This window comes from Dendrobium catenatum, unplaced genomic scaffold, assembly GCF_001605985.2.
Source record: "Dendrobium catenatum unplaced genomic scaffold, ASM160598v2 fragScaff_scaffold_1497, whole genome shotgun sequence".
In the NCBI taxonomy this organism is placed as follows: domain Eukaryota; kingdom Viridiplantae; phylum Streptophyta; class Magnoliopsida; order Asparagales; family Orchidaceae; genus Dendrobium; species Dendrobium catenatum.
Window position 1 is genome coordinate 601,391 of NW_021319959.1, and position 20,059 is coordinate 621,449.

The 20,059-nt window shown below is 33.9% G+C and overlaps 1 protein-coding gene across 2 annotated transcripts; it reads right to left on the reverse strand.

Annotated features, from left to right (window-relative positions):
• Positions 1-1,382: 1,382 nt before the first annotated feature.
• LOC110106065 (prostaglandin E synthase 2-like) lies at positions 1,383-11,756 on the reverse strand. Of its 2 annotated transcripts, XM_020835803.2 has the most exons (6): positions 11,276-11,752; positions 8,052-8,186; positions 7,803-7,878; positions 5,262-5,356; positions 2,601-2,768; positions 1,383-1,729 (listed from the first exon to the last, which is right to left on the reverse strand). In XM_020835803.2, the coding sequence occupies exons 1-6, from the start codon at positions 11,640-11,642 to the stop codon at positions 1,569-1,571; spliced, it is 1,002 nt and encodes a 333-aa protein (XP_020691462.1). In that variant the 5' UTR covers positions 11,643-11,752; the 3' UTR covers positions 1,383-1,568. The 2 variants fall into 2 exon arrangements, with proteins under 2 accessions (XP_020691462.1, XP_028556204.1); XM_028700371.1 differs by lacking the exons at positions 1,383-1,729; positions 2,601-2,768 and adding an exon at positions 3,706-4,376 and having other exon boundaries at positions 11,276-11,756.
• Between the last annotated feature and the right edge of the window lie 8,303 nt (positions 11,757-20,059).

Below are 20,059 nucleotides of genomic sequence, written 5' to 3' on the forward strand. Positions count from 1 at the left end.
TAATAAAGAAAGATAATTCCTAATATTTTCTAACTAAGTCTTTTTAGGTCTGCCTCTACCTTTCTTATCATAAGTCAAATCTAAAACCTCTACTTTTCTAATCTAGTCATCGAAAAGCTGACGTTTTATATGACCAAACCATCTAAGGTGACTCTCTCTAATCTTATCTTCTACTGGAGCTACTCCAACATTTTCATGTATATGCTCATTTCGTATTCTATCTCTAAGAGAAAAATAATAATAATAGAGAAAAAATATATACATCAATATATTTTTTATTATTAGTTCTAATGACAGTATCTTTTTCACACATTATGAAGAAAATTTTGGATCAAAACCCAATTAAAATTAGGAACCTAAAATTACATATTTTAGTCATAGCTCTTGACACAGAACTAAGAACATATAACAAGATATGCGCACGATTGAAAAAGCCAAAACACCCAAATAAAATAAGGAACTTAAAATTAGTTTTTGATCACTAAAAAAAAAAAGAAACTAAACACGGAATCAGATTGATATCATGCATGCATTATGCATATACATTTTTATTTATCTATTCAAATTAAAATTGATAAAAATGCGTAAAGAAAATTTTGTTTTTGTTTTTAATATGGAGGAGACAAATTGATTTTTTTTTTTCACTTGAATCAAAAACAAATTTAGGCGGGATGGTGTTTAATCACTATTTTTTGCTTTTTTTTTTTTAATTTGAACAGAAAAATTGTTTTAAAAATCAGCAAAACTATCCCAAACAAAACCTTAGGATTAATTTTGGACGATTAAGATGTTTGCAAAGTTGTTGTAAAAATAATAATTTTTTTTTGAAGTTAATATAAAAATAACTTCTTAATACAAAAATTTCGTGAAAATAATGAAAAATTGCACCCAAATAGAAACTATGATTATCTCAAAAAAACCTTAATGCAACAAATCTGGCCTAACTAGGATCAAGATTAGATCAGATCAAGATATAATCAAATTTAACTCAACATAAGATTGATCGAAATGACTTTGACAAGACAATTGCCAGTTAGATCTATATAGCTCAAGATAGGGGAAATTTATTACGTGCGGAGTCTGAACGAAAGAACCGTCCAAATGTATTGAGTATTTCTAAATACTCAGCAAAAATACTCGAAAAAACCACGAGTATATCAACAAATACTTTTCGTAAATACCACGACCACTCTAGCAACCACTATCAACTATTGCAATAACATAATAATAAAAAAAAAAACATATTTTTAAGATATCAAAGATAATTTCTTTCATGCAAAATATAAAATAAAAAATAAAAAATCTCAAAAAACACTCTAGATATTAAAGATACTTTATTTCATGCCAAAATATATTAAAAAAAAAAATTTCAAACATCCCTCTAGATATCAAAGATAGTTTATTTAAAGAGAACATTTTATACTACAAGAGCCATCTATCAAACAGACATGAGAGTTCATTTGGCATCTTAAAAAACTTTCATAAAATTTCAGCAACTCATTGGAGCCACAACTCCTGATAAAAGAGATGATACTCAAACCAATTTAACTATACTGTTTGTGGACATCCTAAGCCTGGAGTCTTGAAGATTCTCCAACTGCAGCTTCCATTCTCTGGTACCATTCACCAATGCTTGTATTCTGTATCATATCTCTACCAGCCTTCAGGTATCGAATCGGTCGAAGGACACCAAATACACTAAGGTCTGCTAAGCTGGGTCTTGACCCACCTGTAAATCCACTCCACATAAAACCATGCACTAATGATATATATATAATGGGACAAAAAATGATTTATTTTGCATATAATCGCTTTTGCCATATTTGTTTGTTAGTGGTAGAAAAGTTCAACAAAATCGGACGAAAATAGCAGGAGCGCAAGAGGCTTTCTGATTTTTTTATGGGCAAATTGCGTGGAAAAAAGGTCGGTTGGGGCGAAAAATAAAATTCAGGGGGGGGCAAATTACAAATAACCCTTACTAAACAAATAGTTCTAATTTTTTTAGGAGGGCAATTGCCCCCCTCAGCACTATAGTTCCGCCCTTGGTGAGGGAAATTGGATCGCCGTGTCTGGCGTACATTTACACCGGAATAACTGGAGGCTAATCCGTCGATAATTTCCGCCGATAACCATGCGACGGAGAAGGGTGGCGGATTATCTGCTGAAAATTTCAGCGTACATGTTCCGCCGGAGATACCGACGGAGGAAACGATGGAATTCGGCACATAAAAAGACGTCGGTTTCCCATATTTTTTCCACCGTAATGCCGCCGAAAACCTTTCCGGAGGAAAGTTTATGCCAGTTTGGATTTAACAACATGTGAATTACCGTCGGATCAATTTTCACCGGTATTGCGCCGGAAAGAGATAATTTTCCGTGGATTTCTGCTGTTACCGGCATATTTTGTCCGCCGGTAACAGCATGGCCTTCTGTAGTGACTTAAGCCACGACAATGGAAAAGAACCATCGATAGAGTGAATCTAATATAAAATTCTTGTGTGTTATTATGAGCCAATATTTTTTTTTTCATATTTTTTATTCTTTTCGCTCTCTTTGCATAAATTTCGACTATTTTCAAGCAACTAAAATGAATAGCTTACCCAGAAATTCTCTGCCATCAATGGCTTTAGACCATGTTTCAGCTGCCTCGTATAAAGCAGCACGCTCATCTGTGATGTTATATTTTTTCTTTAGCTTCTTAGACACCAAGTACATGACAGCAGCTCCAGCGTACTTAGCAGTAAGCCTCTCATGAAAACTGAAGTTGCCTGGAAATCAAGTACGCAGATGGTTATACGCATTCTTAATATCTGGTAGGAATTACCTCATCAAATTTATAAAAATGAAATAAAAGGAAAAATAATATAATAAATAAAAGGTAATGCAATCTTTGGTGTGCAGGACGCAGATAGCCATAACCAACCAAAATTTGTATGAAAAATAAAAGGAAAGTAAAGCACATGATTTAGAAGCTCCTATTTTTATAATCAAATACTACATAAAGATTAACAATCAAAGATCAATATATTTATCGACGCAAATATGATATGCAGCTAAAAATAAATCTAAAATTTCTCCGATCCAGGCAAACAAACAAGCGTCAAATTTGAAATGCAGCGCAGACTGTGATGCTAGCTAATGTAAGGTTATAGCAATATTTTACCAAATTGCTTCATAAGATCATCTCCAACTAAACTACATATCACCGTATGTCGTCCGACATTTGCTCTATTTGAATTTCAAATGGCACGCCAAATTCCGGTAGGTGAACAGTCCGACGCTAATATTGGCATCGGACTGTTTACCTATGCCAAAAAATTTCGCTACAGGATTTGCCGAAGAAGCACGCGAAAGAGGAGAAAAGCGCGCCAAAGATGGTTACCTTCGTAGGAAGCACGTGAAAGAAGAAAAAATGACGTTCGATTGGAGAAAAGAATGACTGCATTTTGAAGTTTTACTGCATTTTGGAGTGGAAAATAAGATTTTCGGTTGGAGATGCCCTAAATAATAAAAAAATATTGCACCAGATAGATATCCAGTATGGGGCAAAAAATAAAATTCAAGGGGGGCAGATTACAAATAACCCTCACTAAACTAATAGTTTTATCTTTTTTAGGGAGGGCAATTGCCCCCCTCAACACTACAGTTCCGCCCTTGGTGAGGGAAATTGGATCATCGTGTCTGGCGTACATTTACATTGAAATAACTGGAGGCTAATCCGTCGGTAATTTTCGCCGATAACCATGCGATGGAGAAGGGCAATGGATTATCCGCAGGAAATTTCAGCGTACATGTTCCGTCGGAGATACCGACGGAGGAAACGTCGGAATTGACACATAAAAAGACGCCGGTTTCCCATATTTTTTCTACGGTAATGCCGCCGAAAACCTTTCCGGAGGAAAGTTTATGCCAGTTTGGATTTACCGACGCGCGAATTACCGTCGGACCAATTTTCACCGGTATTGCACCGGAAAGAGGTAATTTTCGGCGGATTTCTACTGTTACCTGCAGATTTTGTCCAACGGTAACAGCGTGGTTTTCTGTAGTGACTTGAGCCGCGAAAATGGAAAAGAGCCATCAATAGAGTGAATCTATATAAAATTCTTGTGTTATTATGAACCAATCTTTTTCTTTTCATATTTTTTATTCTTTTCGCTCTCTTTGAATAAATTTTGCCTATTTTCAATCAATTAAAATGAATGGCTTACCCAGAAATTCTTTGCCATCAATGGCTTTAGACCATGTTTCAGCTGCCTCGTATAAAGCGGCACGCTCATCTGTGATGTTATATTTTTTCTTTAGCTTCTTAGACACCAAATACATAACTGCAGCTCCAGCGTACTTAGCGGTAAGCCTCTCATGAAAACTGAAGTTGCCTGGAAATCAAGTACGCAGATGGTTATACGCATTCTTAATATCTGGTAGGAATTACCTCATCAAATTTATAAAAAAGAAATAAAAGGAAAAATGATATAATAAATAAAAGGTAATGCAATCTTTAGTGTGCAGCACGCAGATAGCCATAAACAACCAAAATTTGTATGAAAAACAAGAGGAAAGCAAAGCACATGATTTAGAAGCTCCTATTTTTATAATCAAATACTACAGAAAGATTAACAATCAAAGATCAATATATTTATCGACGCAAATATGATCTGCAGCTAAAAAAAATCTACAATTTCTCCGATCCAGGCAAACAAACAAGCGTCAAATTTGAAATGCAGCGCAGACTGTGATGCTAGCTAATGTAAGGTTATAGCAATATTTTACTAAATTGCTTCATAAGATCATCTCCAACTAAATTACATATCACCGTATGTCGTCCGACATTTGCTCCATTTGAATTTCAAATGGCACTCCAAATTCCGGTAGGTGAACAGTCCGACGCTAATATTGGCATCGAACTGTTTACCTATGCCAAAAAATTTCGCTATAGGATTTGCCGAAGAAGCGCGCGAGAGAGGAGAAAAGCAAGCCAAAGATGGTACCTTCGTAGGAAGCACACGAAAAAAGAAAAAATGACATTCGATTGGAGAAAAATGACTGCATTTTGAAATTTTACTGTATTTTAGAGTGAAAAATAAAGTTTTCGGTTGGAGATGCCCTAAATAATAAAAAAAGGTGCTGCATCAGATAGATATCCAGTATAGCTGATCATACAGAGGCGTTTGCAGGACAACAAGCATACAGTAGAAAGTAAATAAAACAGTTTAATAGGTGCAAACATCATACTAAAAACAGATGAGAAGATTTTTTTTTACCATGACTAGTTATGTAGCTGAAAGACTCTAACGCCTCTGAAATTGTTCTATATATATTTGGAGATAAGACATGCACAAGATGCTCGTCAACCCACCTATAGAATAGCAAATAAAAAATCATCAGCAAATGTAATTTCACACGATTGATCATACTCAACAATTCATAATGACAACCTCAAACTGAAGTCCATGAGTGAAACACGAAAAAAATAGCAGATCTTTAAAATTATCAATGCGATATGTATTAAAATAGGAACTTATTATCTATCAATTATCTAAAAATTTCGACTAGAAATTAATTAGTGTATTTATAAATATTCTTAATTATTTACTATAATATCAAGACAAATTAATTGAACTAATGACTCAATCACAATCTTCTATTGGACGTATTTTTTTCTCTATAATGAGTAGAACACTCTAAAGAAGAGAAAGCAATTGGTGCATCAAATCTTATTAGTCAAAAATATTATGTGATTTTCCTGGTTTCAAAATTGAAATTCCAATTAATCAGCAGCAGCATGTCATTGGGCTATTGATGTAAAACGTAGATGCAAGGATGATCCAAGTAATCAGAAAATACGGAGTTCCCGCGATTGTAGGAAGGCTTGGGAGGAAGTATGTGGCATCTAAGAACCTTTTTGAACATGTGATCAGCAACCTAGAACGTCCAGGCAGCCTTTGAAGTCCTTCCAAATGGCTGGACAGCAAAAAAATATGTGCAAACTTCCCTGGGCAGCGAACCAAAACCTTCAGATAGCTGGTACGAAAGTTTGGACAGCATTCCTTGACCTTAGGAACCTTGGCAGCAGCTCTATGGATGATCGGATGTCAGGACAGTGTATAAAATCTATCCAGAAAATTATGGACAGCAGTTTGGCATGAAGAACTGCTACGTTCTGGCTTTCTGGATGCATTATTGAAAGAATATAGCAGGAAAATTTGGGAATAACAATGTGAAATAGTCTTGAGATTAATTTACTTGCCTAGGTGGCAAGATTAATTAAATCCCAAGTCAATTTGGGGGAGAGAGAATGGAAATCTGAAATTAATTTTCAGATTATGTGAAATTGGATGGATGAATTTGAATTTAAATTCAAATTTTAATGGGGAGAATTAAATTGGATGAGAGGAAATTGTGGGAGGTAATTAGGGAGGCTTAATGAGGGGGGCTATTAATGAAATTGGAGAGAGAAAGCTCATCGAGAGGGGCCAACCATAGAGAGAGAGGGGAGAGGGGAATTATGGCTAATTAAGTGGGGCCCACACATTATTCAAAGCATTAAAAAAAATCTGAATTAAAATTCAGATTTTATTTCAAAGAGGGGTTTCCTAATTTAAGTACTATTATTTGGAAAGCTTTTGAATTTCAAATTTGAATTTGAAATTCAATTAATAGCTCTCTTAATTACTTGTCCTTATTTTAGGGAAGCAATTAATGCCCTTTTGAAATTTGAATTTCAAACATGTGGGTTGGGTGAGGGGGAGTAGAGGAGTTTCCAAATAGGTAGTGAATATTAGGAAAAAATAATAATAACTCCAATTTGATTTATGTTGAAATTGGATTCATGAAAGAAACTTTCCTAATTTGGGATTCCCTATATGGAAATAATCTGAAATTCAAAATTTGAATTTCAAATAGGATGGAGTGGTGGAGAGAGGGCTGGCGGGTGGAGGGTTGGAGGCCGGTGGCTTGGTTGTCCCATGGAGGCCGGCGGAGCCGCCAATGGCGGGATCGGCTTGGGGTGGCCGGCACTGGACTTATGGGGGCAGGTGGAAGGGAATTTGGGAGGAAGAGAGTTTGGTTAGGTAGAGAAGAAATCAATTGGGTTTAGGAAAAAGAAAATCCGGAGCTACACACCTCAAGTATTCCCTTCTTAAGAACTCACAAAGAGATCTTGGGAATCTCGGAACTCACAAAGAGATCCTCGAGCAACACTTCCAATAGAACTCACAAAGAGATCTACAAGTGTCACTTCCTCAAGAACTCACAAAGAGATCTTGGGAATCTCGGAACTCACAAAGAGATCCTTCTCTCATGAACTCACTAAGAGATCAAACAAGTAGAATAAAATTTCATTAACAATTCATCATCCCATTACACAAGAAATGGGCTCTATATATAGGCCTAAGAAACTAAAACAAGACACATATGCCCTTATGGCTTACATAGGACGACCCTCTTAAGTGAGGGTAAAAACGGAAAATTTATAATAAAAATTTAAAAATTACAAATAAAATATAAGATAACGTGGGACGATGACAGCCGTTGATCTTCAACTCCTCGGATAGACATGGACGGTTGGATGTCCGCATCAGCTATATACTATTATAGAATTAATCATATTAAGCACAATAAATAAGGAGAACAATAAGTGTGTAAGATTCTAGCTTCAGCTAAAACAATCCCCAAAAAAGGAGAAAATGACTGAAACTGAATATAGAGCTCCATGAACATTGATGAAATAAGAGAACATCAATTATAAAAAGGTCTTTAATGAAACGACAACTTGATATTACAAGAATATTTTAAAGACCTACCTCCTCCATTTTGATTCCTCCTCGTCAAGAATGGTCTTCTCAGGATGGATCCTTTGGTTTAATTTATCAATTATATCTGCAAGCATAAGCCCGAGACTTAATCTTATATGCACAAGAACCATTTACTGTCAGATTGCAATAAATATTTTAAAATAAAAGTATTTTATTGAAGTCAGACTGCAAGTAAGAAAATTATGAAGCAAATTCAGAAGCTCCTGTTGTAGAGAATGAAGGTTTCAGAACAAGAACCTGACGATTCCACCAGCTGTTCACCGTCCACAACTAGAATAGGAACCTTCTTATAGTCAGACCACTTGATTTCCTTCTTGCCAAAAGGGTTTACTTCCACAACCTTGTATGGTATATCATGATAGTCTAAAAATGCTACAGTGAAACAAAAAATAAAAAATAAAAAAAATGAATGTTTAATCAAATTTTCAAGATATGCCGAAATATGAAAATTTTCTCATGTCTTCAGAAGCTCATGAGATGGTCACTGGAATCAAACCCATTTCAGTGTAAATCCATCCATGTAACATTGGGTCTCATGTCTTCATAAGCTCATGAAATGGCCAATGGAATCAAACCCATTTCAGTGTAAATCCATTCACGTAACGATGGCCAACATTGTTAAAGCAATGCTGAGAAAATAAGAAACATAAAAAAGTCGCAGGACAAGGACACAGCGAAAAGGCGAGGAATTTAGTCCAAGTATATGGCAATCTTCAAGAAAAAGAATAATTATTTGTAGAAATCAGCCTTTTTTTCTCATTTTCATTATATTTTTTTTCCCATTGTGACCCCTTCAAAACACTCGCAATGGAAATTTGCCACAACTTAGCCAAATCAGCTATACTGGCACCTCTTTCTTTAAACTTGTCTGCGATACAACAAAGTAAATGTGCTTCTTATGACGCATTAAAGGGTATGTTTGGTAGTGTTTTTTATCTGATTTGCTTCTCTAAAAGCATGTAAAATATTTTTATGATGTGTTTGGTTATCAGATTTTTTTTTCTGCTTTATATAGAACAAAAGGCTAAAAGCTGCTTTAAAAAGTAATTTTCTAACAGCAAAAAAAAAAAAATTTTTGTCAAAGGGCCATCGGTTACTCCACCGCAACGGAAAAGGTGAAAGGGATTCGGCTACTTTGCCACACCGAATTGGTGAAATAGATTTGGGTACTCCACCGCAACGGGTTGATAAAACGGAATTGGCTTCTCTTTCGCACTGAGTTTGTGAAAAGGATTTCGATTCTCAACTGCACTGAGGGAAAAAGTAATTTTGTGAAGGCTTCTCTGCCTTGGCAGGGTCTAAAGAAGGGTCACTAAAATATTTAGTGCAATACCTTGAGAGGACTCCGAGGAGTGGAAGTAAGTCAAGTTGGCCGAACAAATATAAAATTATGTCGTGTTTGTTTTTTTTTTTTTTATTCGCACTTTACTTTCTACATTTTACTTTTTACATATTTACATTCTACAATTTGGGTTGTGTTGTTGATTATTGTGATACAAGATTTGTGGCTGATTGAGTTTATTTCTTGGTTGAAAAAGAAAAAAATCAGGAAAAAAATAATTATTTTTCTTACAAAATAAAAATTAAAAAAAAGTTTTGGATGTTAATCGCTTCTGCATTGAAATATTTTTTTTTAATTTTAAGTTTGGGAATTGGTTTTAATTTTAGAAAGAATTGTTTAAGATTTAGAACACTAATTCACCTCTCTCTTGTTGTGTCATTTAGGAGTTCAAATGATTTCACAACCATCTTTTGAACTTTCAACTTCTTCTTCATGAAATCCCAAATATACTTGGTTGTTTATTTACAAAGAATGATTTTCAAGATTGAGCAATCAATAGCTTGGAAGAGATAATTCTTTGCTTTAAGATCCTTTAACTTTACCCATTCAAGCTATATCTTTTGCGCATCTGCCAACACAACACTTGTTGTTGGTTCTGATACTCCAGAAATGATAGTTGTCTAATATTCTTTGGACCTCAAGAAGTTCTCCATGAGCATGCTCTAGTCATCATAATGACCATCAAAGCGTAGAATGGATGCCCTACAAACTATTGAAACCATCAATTTTATTTTTTTTTCTCCTTGGAACTCAACCTAGCTTTGATACCATTGATGAAAACAAAATACAAAAGGACATGTACCACGTTTGAGTTGTCCTAGACTCCTAGTCTTTTAGGAGCAAGTTTGTTTTTGTTTATCAGAGTCAGTAGAAGTTTGCTTTTTAAAGTTGAATAGTTATTATTTTAATGTTGCTTTCAATTATGTATTAGCCTATTTATTGGCTAATTGTTTATAAAAGAGAGAGAGAGAGAGAGTTTTACCTCTGCTTCGCTTTAGTGTTTTGTTTTCATCTTGGCTTTACACATAAAAACAGAATGCAAAATGAGTATATAAATGAAAAAGTTGGAGTAGCTCCAGTGCCAGACAATACTAGAGAGAGCCACCATATATGATTTGGTCACATAAAATGTGGTCTTCTGATGACCGATTTAGGAAAGTAGATGTATTAGATATTGCCTATATTAAAAAAAGTAGCAGTATACATAAAAATACTTGGTTAGAGAGTATTAAAAATGACCTTTTTTATTATATTCAAATGATAATTTGACTCTTAATAGGACACAAAAGAGAAAAATGATTCATGTAGAGCTGTAGACCCCACGAAGTGAGACAAAAGATTGATGTAGTTGTTGTTGTTTAGTGCCACAACAATTTTATGCCAAATAATACACTCCCACAACATTTTAGACAACAAATTTAATATAATTTTATCAAACAAACAATCATCAAATCATTTGACAGAATGTCACTTCACAACACTATACACCAAAACACGACATAAGATAGCAATGTCAAACAGTTCCTAAGAAAAAAAAATGCACCCTTAACTCACAGCTAGGTGACCTCTGAAAATAATATTTTGTCCATGTCAAATACTCTGATTGAGGGAGAAGTGTGACCAACAATTTTGAGGAATAATGGAATTATTTTGAGGCATTTTGCAAATATTGGAAATTTGTATAGAAAATGGTTGGAAAAAATAAGTAGACTTATTTCTATCATTAGCAGTAATGCAATGCTCATTACATTACATTGCATAATTGCAAGGATGTTAAGGGTTTTCCTACCCTTTCAAATTGTTTTACATTGCAGCACAATTTTGAGCATCCGATCATATTTTTAAACTGACCATATATATAATTAGTGCAAATAAAAAAAGAAGATGTACTATAAATCGGTAGTTTCCAGGGAAAGTCAAGTTAATATCAACCGCTGCAATCAAATGCACTCTAAATTAGAGCGATACAAACTCTTACTCGGAATTTGTTAGTTTCCACTCATCACACAAATTTGGCAGGATTTTTCCTATTCTTACTGTCTAGAAAAGAACTACCAAATACTCCAGAGTCAATGAATCCTTTAGCATTAGAGCGAAAATCATATATGAGACCCCTTACCTTTAACCTTGTTGCAGAAGGGGCAGGCCTCATACTGATAAAGAACCACGTCCTTTGGCAAGGACTCCAACGAGACTGGCTCCTTCGCCTCCACCACAGACGAAAGAGCCATGGAGAAGGACACAGCTCCGGCAAGGCCAGCCAAACCCGACTTCGTCGTGATGGACGGGAGTACAAACGGAAACAGAGGTGGAAACCACAATTGCCTCATTTCGGGTTTGGCACTGCAACAATTGAACGCGGTGCCGATGCAGTTCCGCCGGCCTAATGTGGCGGCGGCGGCCGCGGAGGCCGCGGCGGCGGAGCATGGAGAGAATATGTTCCTGGGAACGGGGAAGTGGTAGTATAGATTCTGCGCCCTTAGCATCTTCGCACGAGCTTGCTATCTTCTGCTACTGTGATCCTTTGAGAGGAATCGCGAAAGCCGACGTCGAGGAGAATGAATGGAAGATTATATGCGAACGCCAAGCCCTCGCGAATTGGCGCGGCAGCTTCGAGAAAGATCGGATTACGCTAGACTCGCGGAGAATAAACGAAGGTTAATGTTGAGCGCATTTTGGCCGGATGATCTGCGACTCGCGAATCTTAAGGTGGTCGGAACGAATCAGAAATGTTAGGAACACGTTAAATAAAATGGTTGCTCGTGTTGTTTTTGCACGACATATATCTTCATATGTGACGTGGCAAGCCCAACGGCGTGAAATTTCAAGCGGCAATGAGTTTAAGATGGAACTTTTTGAGTTTGCAAAATTTTTTATAAAAAATTAAGTAAAAAAATATCAAACAACATAAAATATAAATATTTATGAGCATAGGATCATTTTCAAATGAAGTCATCAAAAGTTATAATTGTGTTCCACACCATCTAAATTATGAGTATTTATATTATTAGCATCAAAATTTTACTTTTTTTATGTCTTTTGGCATATTAACTATGTTAATGAACTCAAAAGATCTCATCATCAATGGATTGGGCGACGCCTTCTCCTAGTGAATTAAATCCAAATTTGAGCTCCTGCACATCGCTGATGCAACTTCTTCTTTTGTGCACATCACATGAATCAACCAATGCCCTCACTTGCGAGCTTCGCTAGAGGAGGTTGTTGCTCGGCTCAAATCAATAATATATTTCTTTCGAGTTCTAGTGGATCTCTATTTATTGAGGATGTTGGAGACATTGATGCCCTAAGATGTAATATCTCATTCAATTTCCTTGTTTCTTTGTTGTTAAGGGCTTCACGAAGAGGAACAGAGAGATGAGAGCAGAGAGCGAGCGTGGTGTACATAACATTTAAAACCAATACATCTACATATTTAATATGAAAATTTTACCACTTAATTTTTTTGTAGCTATGATATCATAAAAAAGAGATTTACATAACATTTAAAACCATTCTATTTGTATGTCTAATATTCAAAATATTATATTCACTCACATAATACTTAATTTTTTAAATAACATAAAATATAACACTTTCCTCCTTTTAACTCTTCATCAAGCCACATGCGACCAGTCCATTAGTGCCCTTCTCTAGCCATATAATGTTGTTGCTTCTTGATTTCCCATCATAAATTCCTCACCTATTCTATCGTAGAAATTCTTTTGATGGTACCGGTCCCGTCGATGCAATTTCTCCAACAAAATCTCATGAATTTTTCACCATTCTACATCATCAAGAGTTTTGAGATTTTTAGTAGAGAGAGTAGAAGTAAGATAATAGTTAATAGTATTTGTACAACAACATCAAGCTTTATCCAACTATGTAGGGTAGGTTACATGAATCTTTTTTCTCCGTTGTGTCATGCTAAGAGTCAAATTCTCATCTAAATCTAATAAAGAAATGTCATTTCTAATATTTTCTAACCAATTCTGTTTAGGTCTACCCATATCTTTCTTAACACAAGTTAAATCTAATACATCTATTTTTCTAACAGGGTCATCGAAAGGTTGTCATTTTATTTGACCAAACCATCTAAGACGGCTCTCTCTAATCTTATCTTCCACTAGAGCAACTCCAACCTTTTCACCTATATGTTCATTTCATATCTTATCTCTAAGAATAAAGAAACTCATTCAACTGAGCATTCTCATCTCTGCAACACTTAACTAAATATTGTGCTTCTCTTTTAGGTCAACATTTTGCACCATAAGCATTGCATGTCTCATCACCATCTTATAGAATTTTCCCTTAAGTTTGAGATGATAATTTTCTATCACAACAAGCCCGATGCATTCCTCAACTTCAACCATACAATCTAAATTCTGCTAATAATATCACCATCTATTTCACCATCACTCACAACAATAGACACAATATATCTAAAATGTGTACTCTTATTAACGACTTGATCGTCCAAAGTCACAATCCAACCACTATATCTATTATTATTAAAATTACACTACATATATTCAACTTTAGATCTACTCAAATGAAAGTGTTTAGACTCTAAGGTTGACCTCCATAATTCAAGTTTACCTTCAATTCCCTCTCTAGTCTTATCAACAAGAAGAATATCATCAGCAAAAAGCATACACCACAATACAACTTCTTGCAAATGTCTAGTAAGAACATCCATGACTAAATCAAAAAGATATGGGTTTAAGGTTGATCCTTGATGTAATATAACTCAAATAAAAAAATACTTGGTAAAAACCACCTTGTTTTTTAACACAAGTAACAGCTCCTGCATGTATATCCTTAATGACTTGAATATAAGCATTATTAACCTCTTTATTATGTAGAACTCTCCATAGCAATTCTCTTGGAACTTATCATATGCTATCTCTAACTCAATAAAATTCATACGTAGAACCTCCTTATTTCCTCTATACTTCTCAATCAAACCTCTCAATAAATGTATAGCTTCCATAGTAGACATATCTGACATGAATCTAATTTCATTTGGAGAAACATTAGTGTCACACCACAACCTATGCTCCATAGCTCTATCCCATAGCTTTAAAGTATGACACATTAACTTAATATATCTATGATTCACACAATCTTGTGCATCACCTTTATTCTTAAAAATAAGAATCAACATACTCATTCTCCACTCATATGACATTTTTTAGTCTTCAAAAATAATATTAAAAAGTTTAGTAAACCAAGAAATTCCTTCATCTCCTAAGCATTTTCAGGCCTCTAATGGAATATCATCGATTTAAAAGTTTTTCCACACTTCATTTTCTTTAAAGCCCCTCTAACTTTGATTTTACTAATAACAACAACAACATCAAGCCTTTATCCCACTACGTGGGGTCGGCTACATGAATCCTTTTTCTCCATTGTGTTCTATTAAAAGTCAAATTCTCATTTAAATCTAATAAAGAAAGGTCATTCCTAATATTTTCTAACCAAGTCTTTTTAGGTCTACCCCTACCTTTCTTAACATAAGTCAAATCTAATACCTCTACTCTCCGCCGTTTTTAAAATCTTTATTTTCATTTAGGATGTTAAGGTCACTAAAGTCAATCACATTCTCACAATCTTTATTAAAAAATTTAGCAAAATATCTCATACACATTTGTTGAATATTCTCATCTAATTAAAACATTTTTTTATATGCATCATTAACGCACTTCACTTAAACTAGATCATTATTACTCATATCTTTTTGCTTAGCTAACTTATACATATATATCTTTCACCCTCCTTAGGATCTAATTTATTATATAAATCATTAAATTCTAAAATTTTTGTATCGCATATTAATTTCTTAGACTTCTTATGGGCTTCTTTATATATTTCTCAATTATCAAAATTTTTACATCTAATTCAATTCTTATAACAAATCTTCTTTTTTTTAATCTTTTCTTACACTCTTGATTCCACCACAAACTATTTTTACTATTTGTAGCTTTTCTCTTTGATACTCCAAGCACATTTTTTACAACATTTTTAATATCACATCTAGCTACTTTTTTCACATAGCATTAGCTTCCTTATGCATAAACAAAATCTTAAGATATAGAATCTTACTCTCAAAAATATTTTTATTAATATTCTTTAGATGCCCCCATCTAATCCTCAAATAACGATTCACTTTATTTTTTTATTTTCTACCCATTCATCTTAAAGTCAAAAACTAATAAGCGATATTAGGTACATAAACTTTCTCTCAAAGTGAATATATAATCTTTGCAATTTAAACGATTTATTTTTCTTATAAGAAAATAGACAATCTTAATTTTATTATATCAATTCTTATAAGTGATAAGATGTTCATATTTTTTTTTCGTAATAAGATATAAGCAATTATAAAATTATAAGCTAAAGAAAAAATCTAATATAATCTTGTCACCTTCATTGGTTACTCCAAAGACATAGCCACAATAAATATTTTTAAAATCATGTAACTCTCTACCAACATATTCATTTAAATCTCATCCAATAAAAACTCTTTATTCAAGAGGCATCTTTTGTATTAATTCTTCTAAGTTATTTCAAAATTTTAATTTTAAACATATATCCAAACCTTTTTGAGGAGCATAAGTACTTATAATATTAATGCTCTTAGCATCAACAATAATATTTAAAGCTATAATTATATCTCAAATTCTATTAATTTTTATAATATTATTCTTCAAACTCTGATTTATAATCACACATATATCATTTTTAGGACAACTCTTACCAGAATACTATAGTTTAAATCCTATACTATCAATCTCCTTAGTCTTCTTTCCAACTCATTCAATTTTCTGAATGAATAGAATATTCATCTTCCTATGAATTAACAAACGCAAGACTTATTAGGTTTTGTTTGGGACAGTTTCGTACAGCTAGCTTTTTAAAACGGCTTTTTAGTACAAAAATTTCAAATTCAAGAAATTTTTATACAAGAAAGCCGTTTTAGAAAGCAAGAAGAAAGCCGTTTCCAACGAAGTATTAGTTGATAATCAAAGCTCTCAACCAACAAATCAAAAAGAGTTCCGTAATTACTCAAATCTCAATAGTGCATCAAAAGTAGCTTCACATTCAAATGAAGTGACTGTTCAGACGAGGACAAAAATAAGGTACATGATCTATTAAAGCTAATAATTGCCAGCAACATATGGAACTAGAAGCAACTCCTAGGGTTTGATGCAAGACCTCGGGTCAGCTCTGTCCTGAAAAACATTATAGAGGAGTTGTATCGACAATGGCCTCCAAGATTCTCTTGTCCAGGTTTTCTTCAGAAATCCACATTGAACTTTGTTGGCGTAAAAGGTCCTTCTTTTCTGTCTTCTTCTGTTCCCTCAGTTGCTCTTTCTTCCGCCAGCTTTCAAGCTTTTCAGCTCTTTCTTTCAACTGCATCGACATGTTCAGTTATGATTATCAGCAATGGCCACAAGCTTATCCACAAGTATATGAAACCATTAGTAATAGTGCAGCGAGGCAAAAGAATTTTGCAAGGAATCTAATCAACGCAACTAAAGAACAAAAAATAGGGTCTGTACAATTGCATAAATACTAAGTATAGCCCTTCTTTCTATCAATAAAATTTTGCAGTGAAGCACCACAATGTTTTCTGGAGTTCTTAATCAAATAAAAGTTGTCCATACATTACTTGGAACCAGAATTCTGGCTCCGCTAAGCGGATGAAAACACAAAAGCAAAATATTAGTGTGATTAAACATTGAAAATCATTAAGTTTAACCTTACTAAACTTCAAATGAAATGAGAAACTCGGTAAATGAATATATGGAAGGATCAAAAGTTCTCACAATTGGCATAATTTTGCTTGAAAGAAAAAGATTCCAATAAATTACACATTTGGTGAAAGTACTTATGGTTCATTTGGAATAGTTTTCTTCGTACTTTTTAAAACAACTTTTTGATACAAAAATTTCTAATTCAAAAATTTTTTATACTAATAAGTTATTTTAAAAAGCAGCAAAAAGCTATTCCAAATGAAACCTAAGTTAATGATTGCTTACTAGAGTAGATGAAATAATCAAGCTTTTGGTCTCCTGGTATAAGGACATCATTTCTAAGTTTCATTAATCAAGTCCCTTAGGTTGACTTTTTAAAAAAACCAAGATAATTAAATCATAAATATGCATATTGGATTTTAATGAACAACTAGTCATCATCATCCTCTAACTCTGGCGACCTTATTTAAATAGAGATAAAAATAAGTCCAAAACGGACAGATTTAGCTTTTCACGGTACTAATTAAATTATATGTGCCCCAAGCAAATGTAGCCATGGTTTAAAATTGCGCAATATGAGGCTCGCCTTGAGGCCCGCCTTTGTGCAATTTCAGTAAAAAATGCCTCGAGTTTTTTTTATGAGGCTTGCGCCTCAACTTGGTTGAGGCTCGCCTCGCCTCACTGGCATGAGGCTTACACCTCACGCTATATATATTAAAACTTACATAAATCTTGAAGTAAATGCCCGACATTGGACTCTATAGGAGAGGAGGAAGGGGAGAGAGTAGTTCATCATAATGATGATTCAAATGAAAAACCCCTTAGTGATGACAGTGCTGATGACTTATGAGTTCTTATGTGATATGTCATTGCTATTTTATTTTTGGAAATTGAAATTATATTTTAATGAAAAGAATACCGAGATTTGGGAAAGATAGAATTTTGAGTTGAACTATATTTCATGTTGTCTTATTATTGGGATATTTTGATTTCACTTCATATCTTATGCTTTTTTATGTTTTATATTATTCACTCATTAGTATATAAAAAAATTATCATTTTATGTTTACGCAATCTTTTGATTTTGAGGCTTACGCCTCGCCTCACGAATGAAAAACGCTTCAATACCTGAATACGCAATTTTAAACATTGAATGTAGCTAGGCTTAATAATAGTAAGTAAAAGGAAATAAATATAAAGAGAAAAAAAGATGATGAAATTTGAACAATAATGGCTGATTTATAAAACTTTTACAAAAATTCTAGGATAGGACGTTCATAGAGTTGCACATATTATTTAAGTTAAATCTTATGTTTTCATTATTTCGGTGCGTTTCCAATCATCAAGGAATATGAAGCATTTGTTATGGACTATAAGCAAATATCTACAGTTGATACATCACCAAAAATTTCATCAAATTTGGCACAAATTTTGATGCAAATTTTGAACTTCAAAACATTCAGTATTTAAACTGAAAACTTTCACAAATTTTTCAAAGGGCCAAATGAAATCTGATTTGTGCATGCTAGTAGCTAAAACAACGATCATGTTGAGATGATTCCATCGACACTCGGGTTTGAATCCAAGTTCAAATGACTTTAAACAAAACTTTCATAAATAGAATTAAAAAAATCAAGAATTATCTAAAAGGAAAAATAGATTTTTATTTTTGTGTGTTTATAGTCAAAATAATGTCTTGTTAAGATGATTTTATCAACACTAAGAAAATTTGAATCGATGTTTAAATGACTCCAAAATTCAAACACAAACCCCCAAAAGCAAAAATCATAGTCAAAACAAGCTTCTTGTCGATCCGATTCCAACATTGCCAAAAATGTCTAATAGTAATCCAAGAAGAGCTCTTACAAGCTGTCAAAAGAGAAACTGGACCCAAAAGCCCCATCTTTCTCTTCTATTCTTCCCACTTCCTCCAAAATTCCTATACCTATTACTAAGATTCCACATTGTTGCCACTTCAGATTGGATTGCCTCCCTACCTCACCTCAAAATGAGCAACCATGTGGAAAAAGAGAAAAATCAATGCTAAGATTGCGCCTTATTATCATTGTTATTTTTCTAGAACTAATTTTGATCCATAAATTTTCCAATAAATATTCCAAGTTCGACCATTGAATTTCCGGTCTGTCAACTTCATTGAATTTGTGATATCAAGAGCTTTGAAAAGTACATTTCTTTTCTTAACTAAGACTTCATTGCCGTTGCACCACCACCTAGGAATCATCGATCAATTGATCGCTATGCAAAGTTGTGGTTCATGCAAGTCACTCAAGATAGCTAGGTACAAGATAATCCAATCATTTAAAGATCAAATTTGGTGCATCCATTGTCTGATGAGAACAAGAAATACAACAATACTATTCAAGATAAACACAACAATAACCCAACCAATCTCAAAATTTATAAACAAATCTTAATTGTTTAAATATAATTCTTATAGTTGCACTCTATGGATACAATAAATGCTAAAGCACTAACTACATTTAAAAATCCAAATAACGTTTCTGATATTCTTTAAATCTCCCTCAAATTGCCAACTTCTACCGCCAGTTTCCCATCAATAAAAAAAGATTTTCCTTAAGTGGTAAGACTTTCACACTATCTAATATCCTCTAGAAACTAACATAGGACATCATTTAACGATCGACATACAACATCCACCAACCACCAACATTCAAAGTCCATCAACGATCAGCGTCTACAAGCGACAAAAGCCCAATGCATGTCAATGTTTGCCATATCTATCACATTTGACATGACTTTCTCTGTCAACCGACACTTCCTATTGCCTAATATTTGACACCAACTGTCCAACGTCCACCTTGTACTATCCGTTAATGTATGTCATCACTTGATATCCAAAATCCCCCATCCTCTGACATCTATCATCATTTTTCGCCTAACATTTAACATTTGTTATTTCCCAAAGCTAATCATCATAAAATGACCATTTTTTCGATCAACACCAGTTGTCGCTCAATCAACCAATATATTATTCTCTTCGCATAAATAATGAAACATCCAACTCTTCATACATCAGCGACAACATATTTGGGTTTTGTTATCCACCATAGAAAAGGTAAATTTCTTCCTAACCTAGGTATTTATACTGTAAAGACGAATTATGT

Coding starts and splice junctions, on each gene's coding strand:
- LOC110106065 (XM_020835803.2), bottom strand. CDS start 11,642: ATGCTAAGGGCGCAGAATCTATACTACCACTTCCCCGTTCCCAGGAAC. Junction 8,187..11,275: donor CTTCTGCAACAAGGTTAAAG/GTAAGGGGTCTC, acceptor GTTTCACTGTAG/CATTTTTAGACTATCATGAT. Junction 1,730..2,600: donor TGATGGCAGAGAATTTCTGG/GTAAGCTATTCA, acceptor GTGGATTTACAG/GTGGGTCAAGACCCAGCTTA.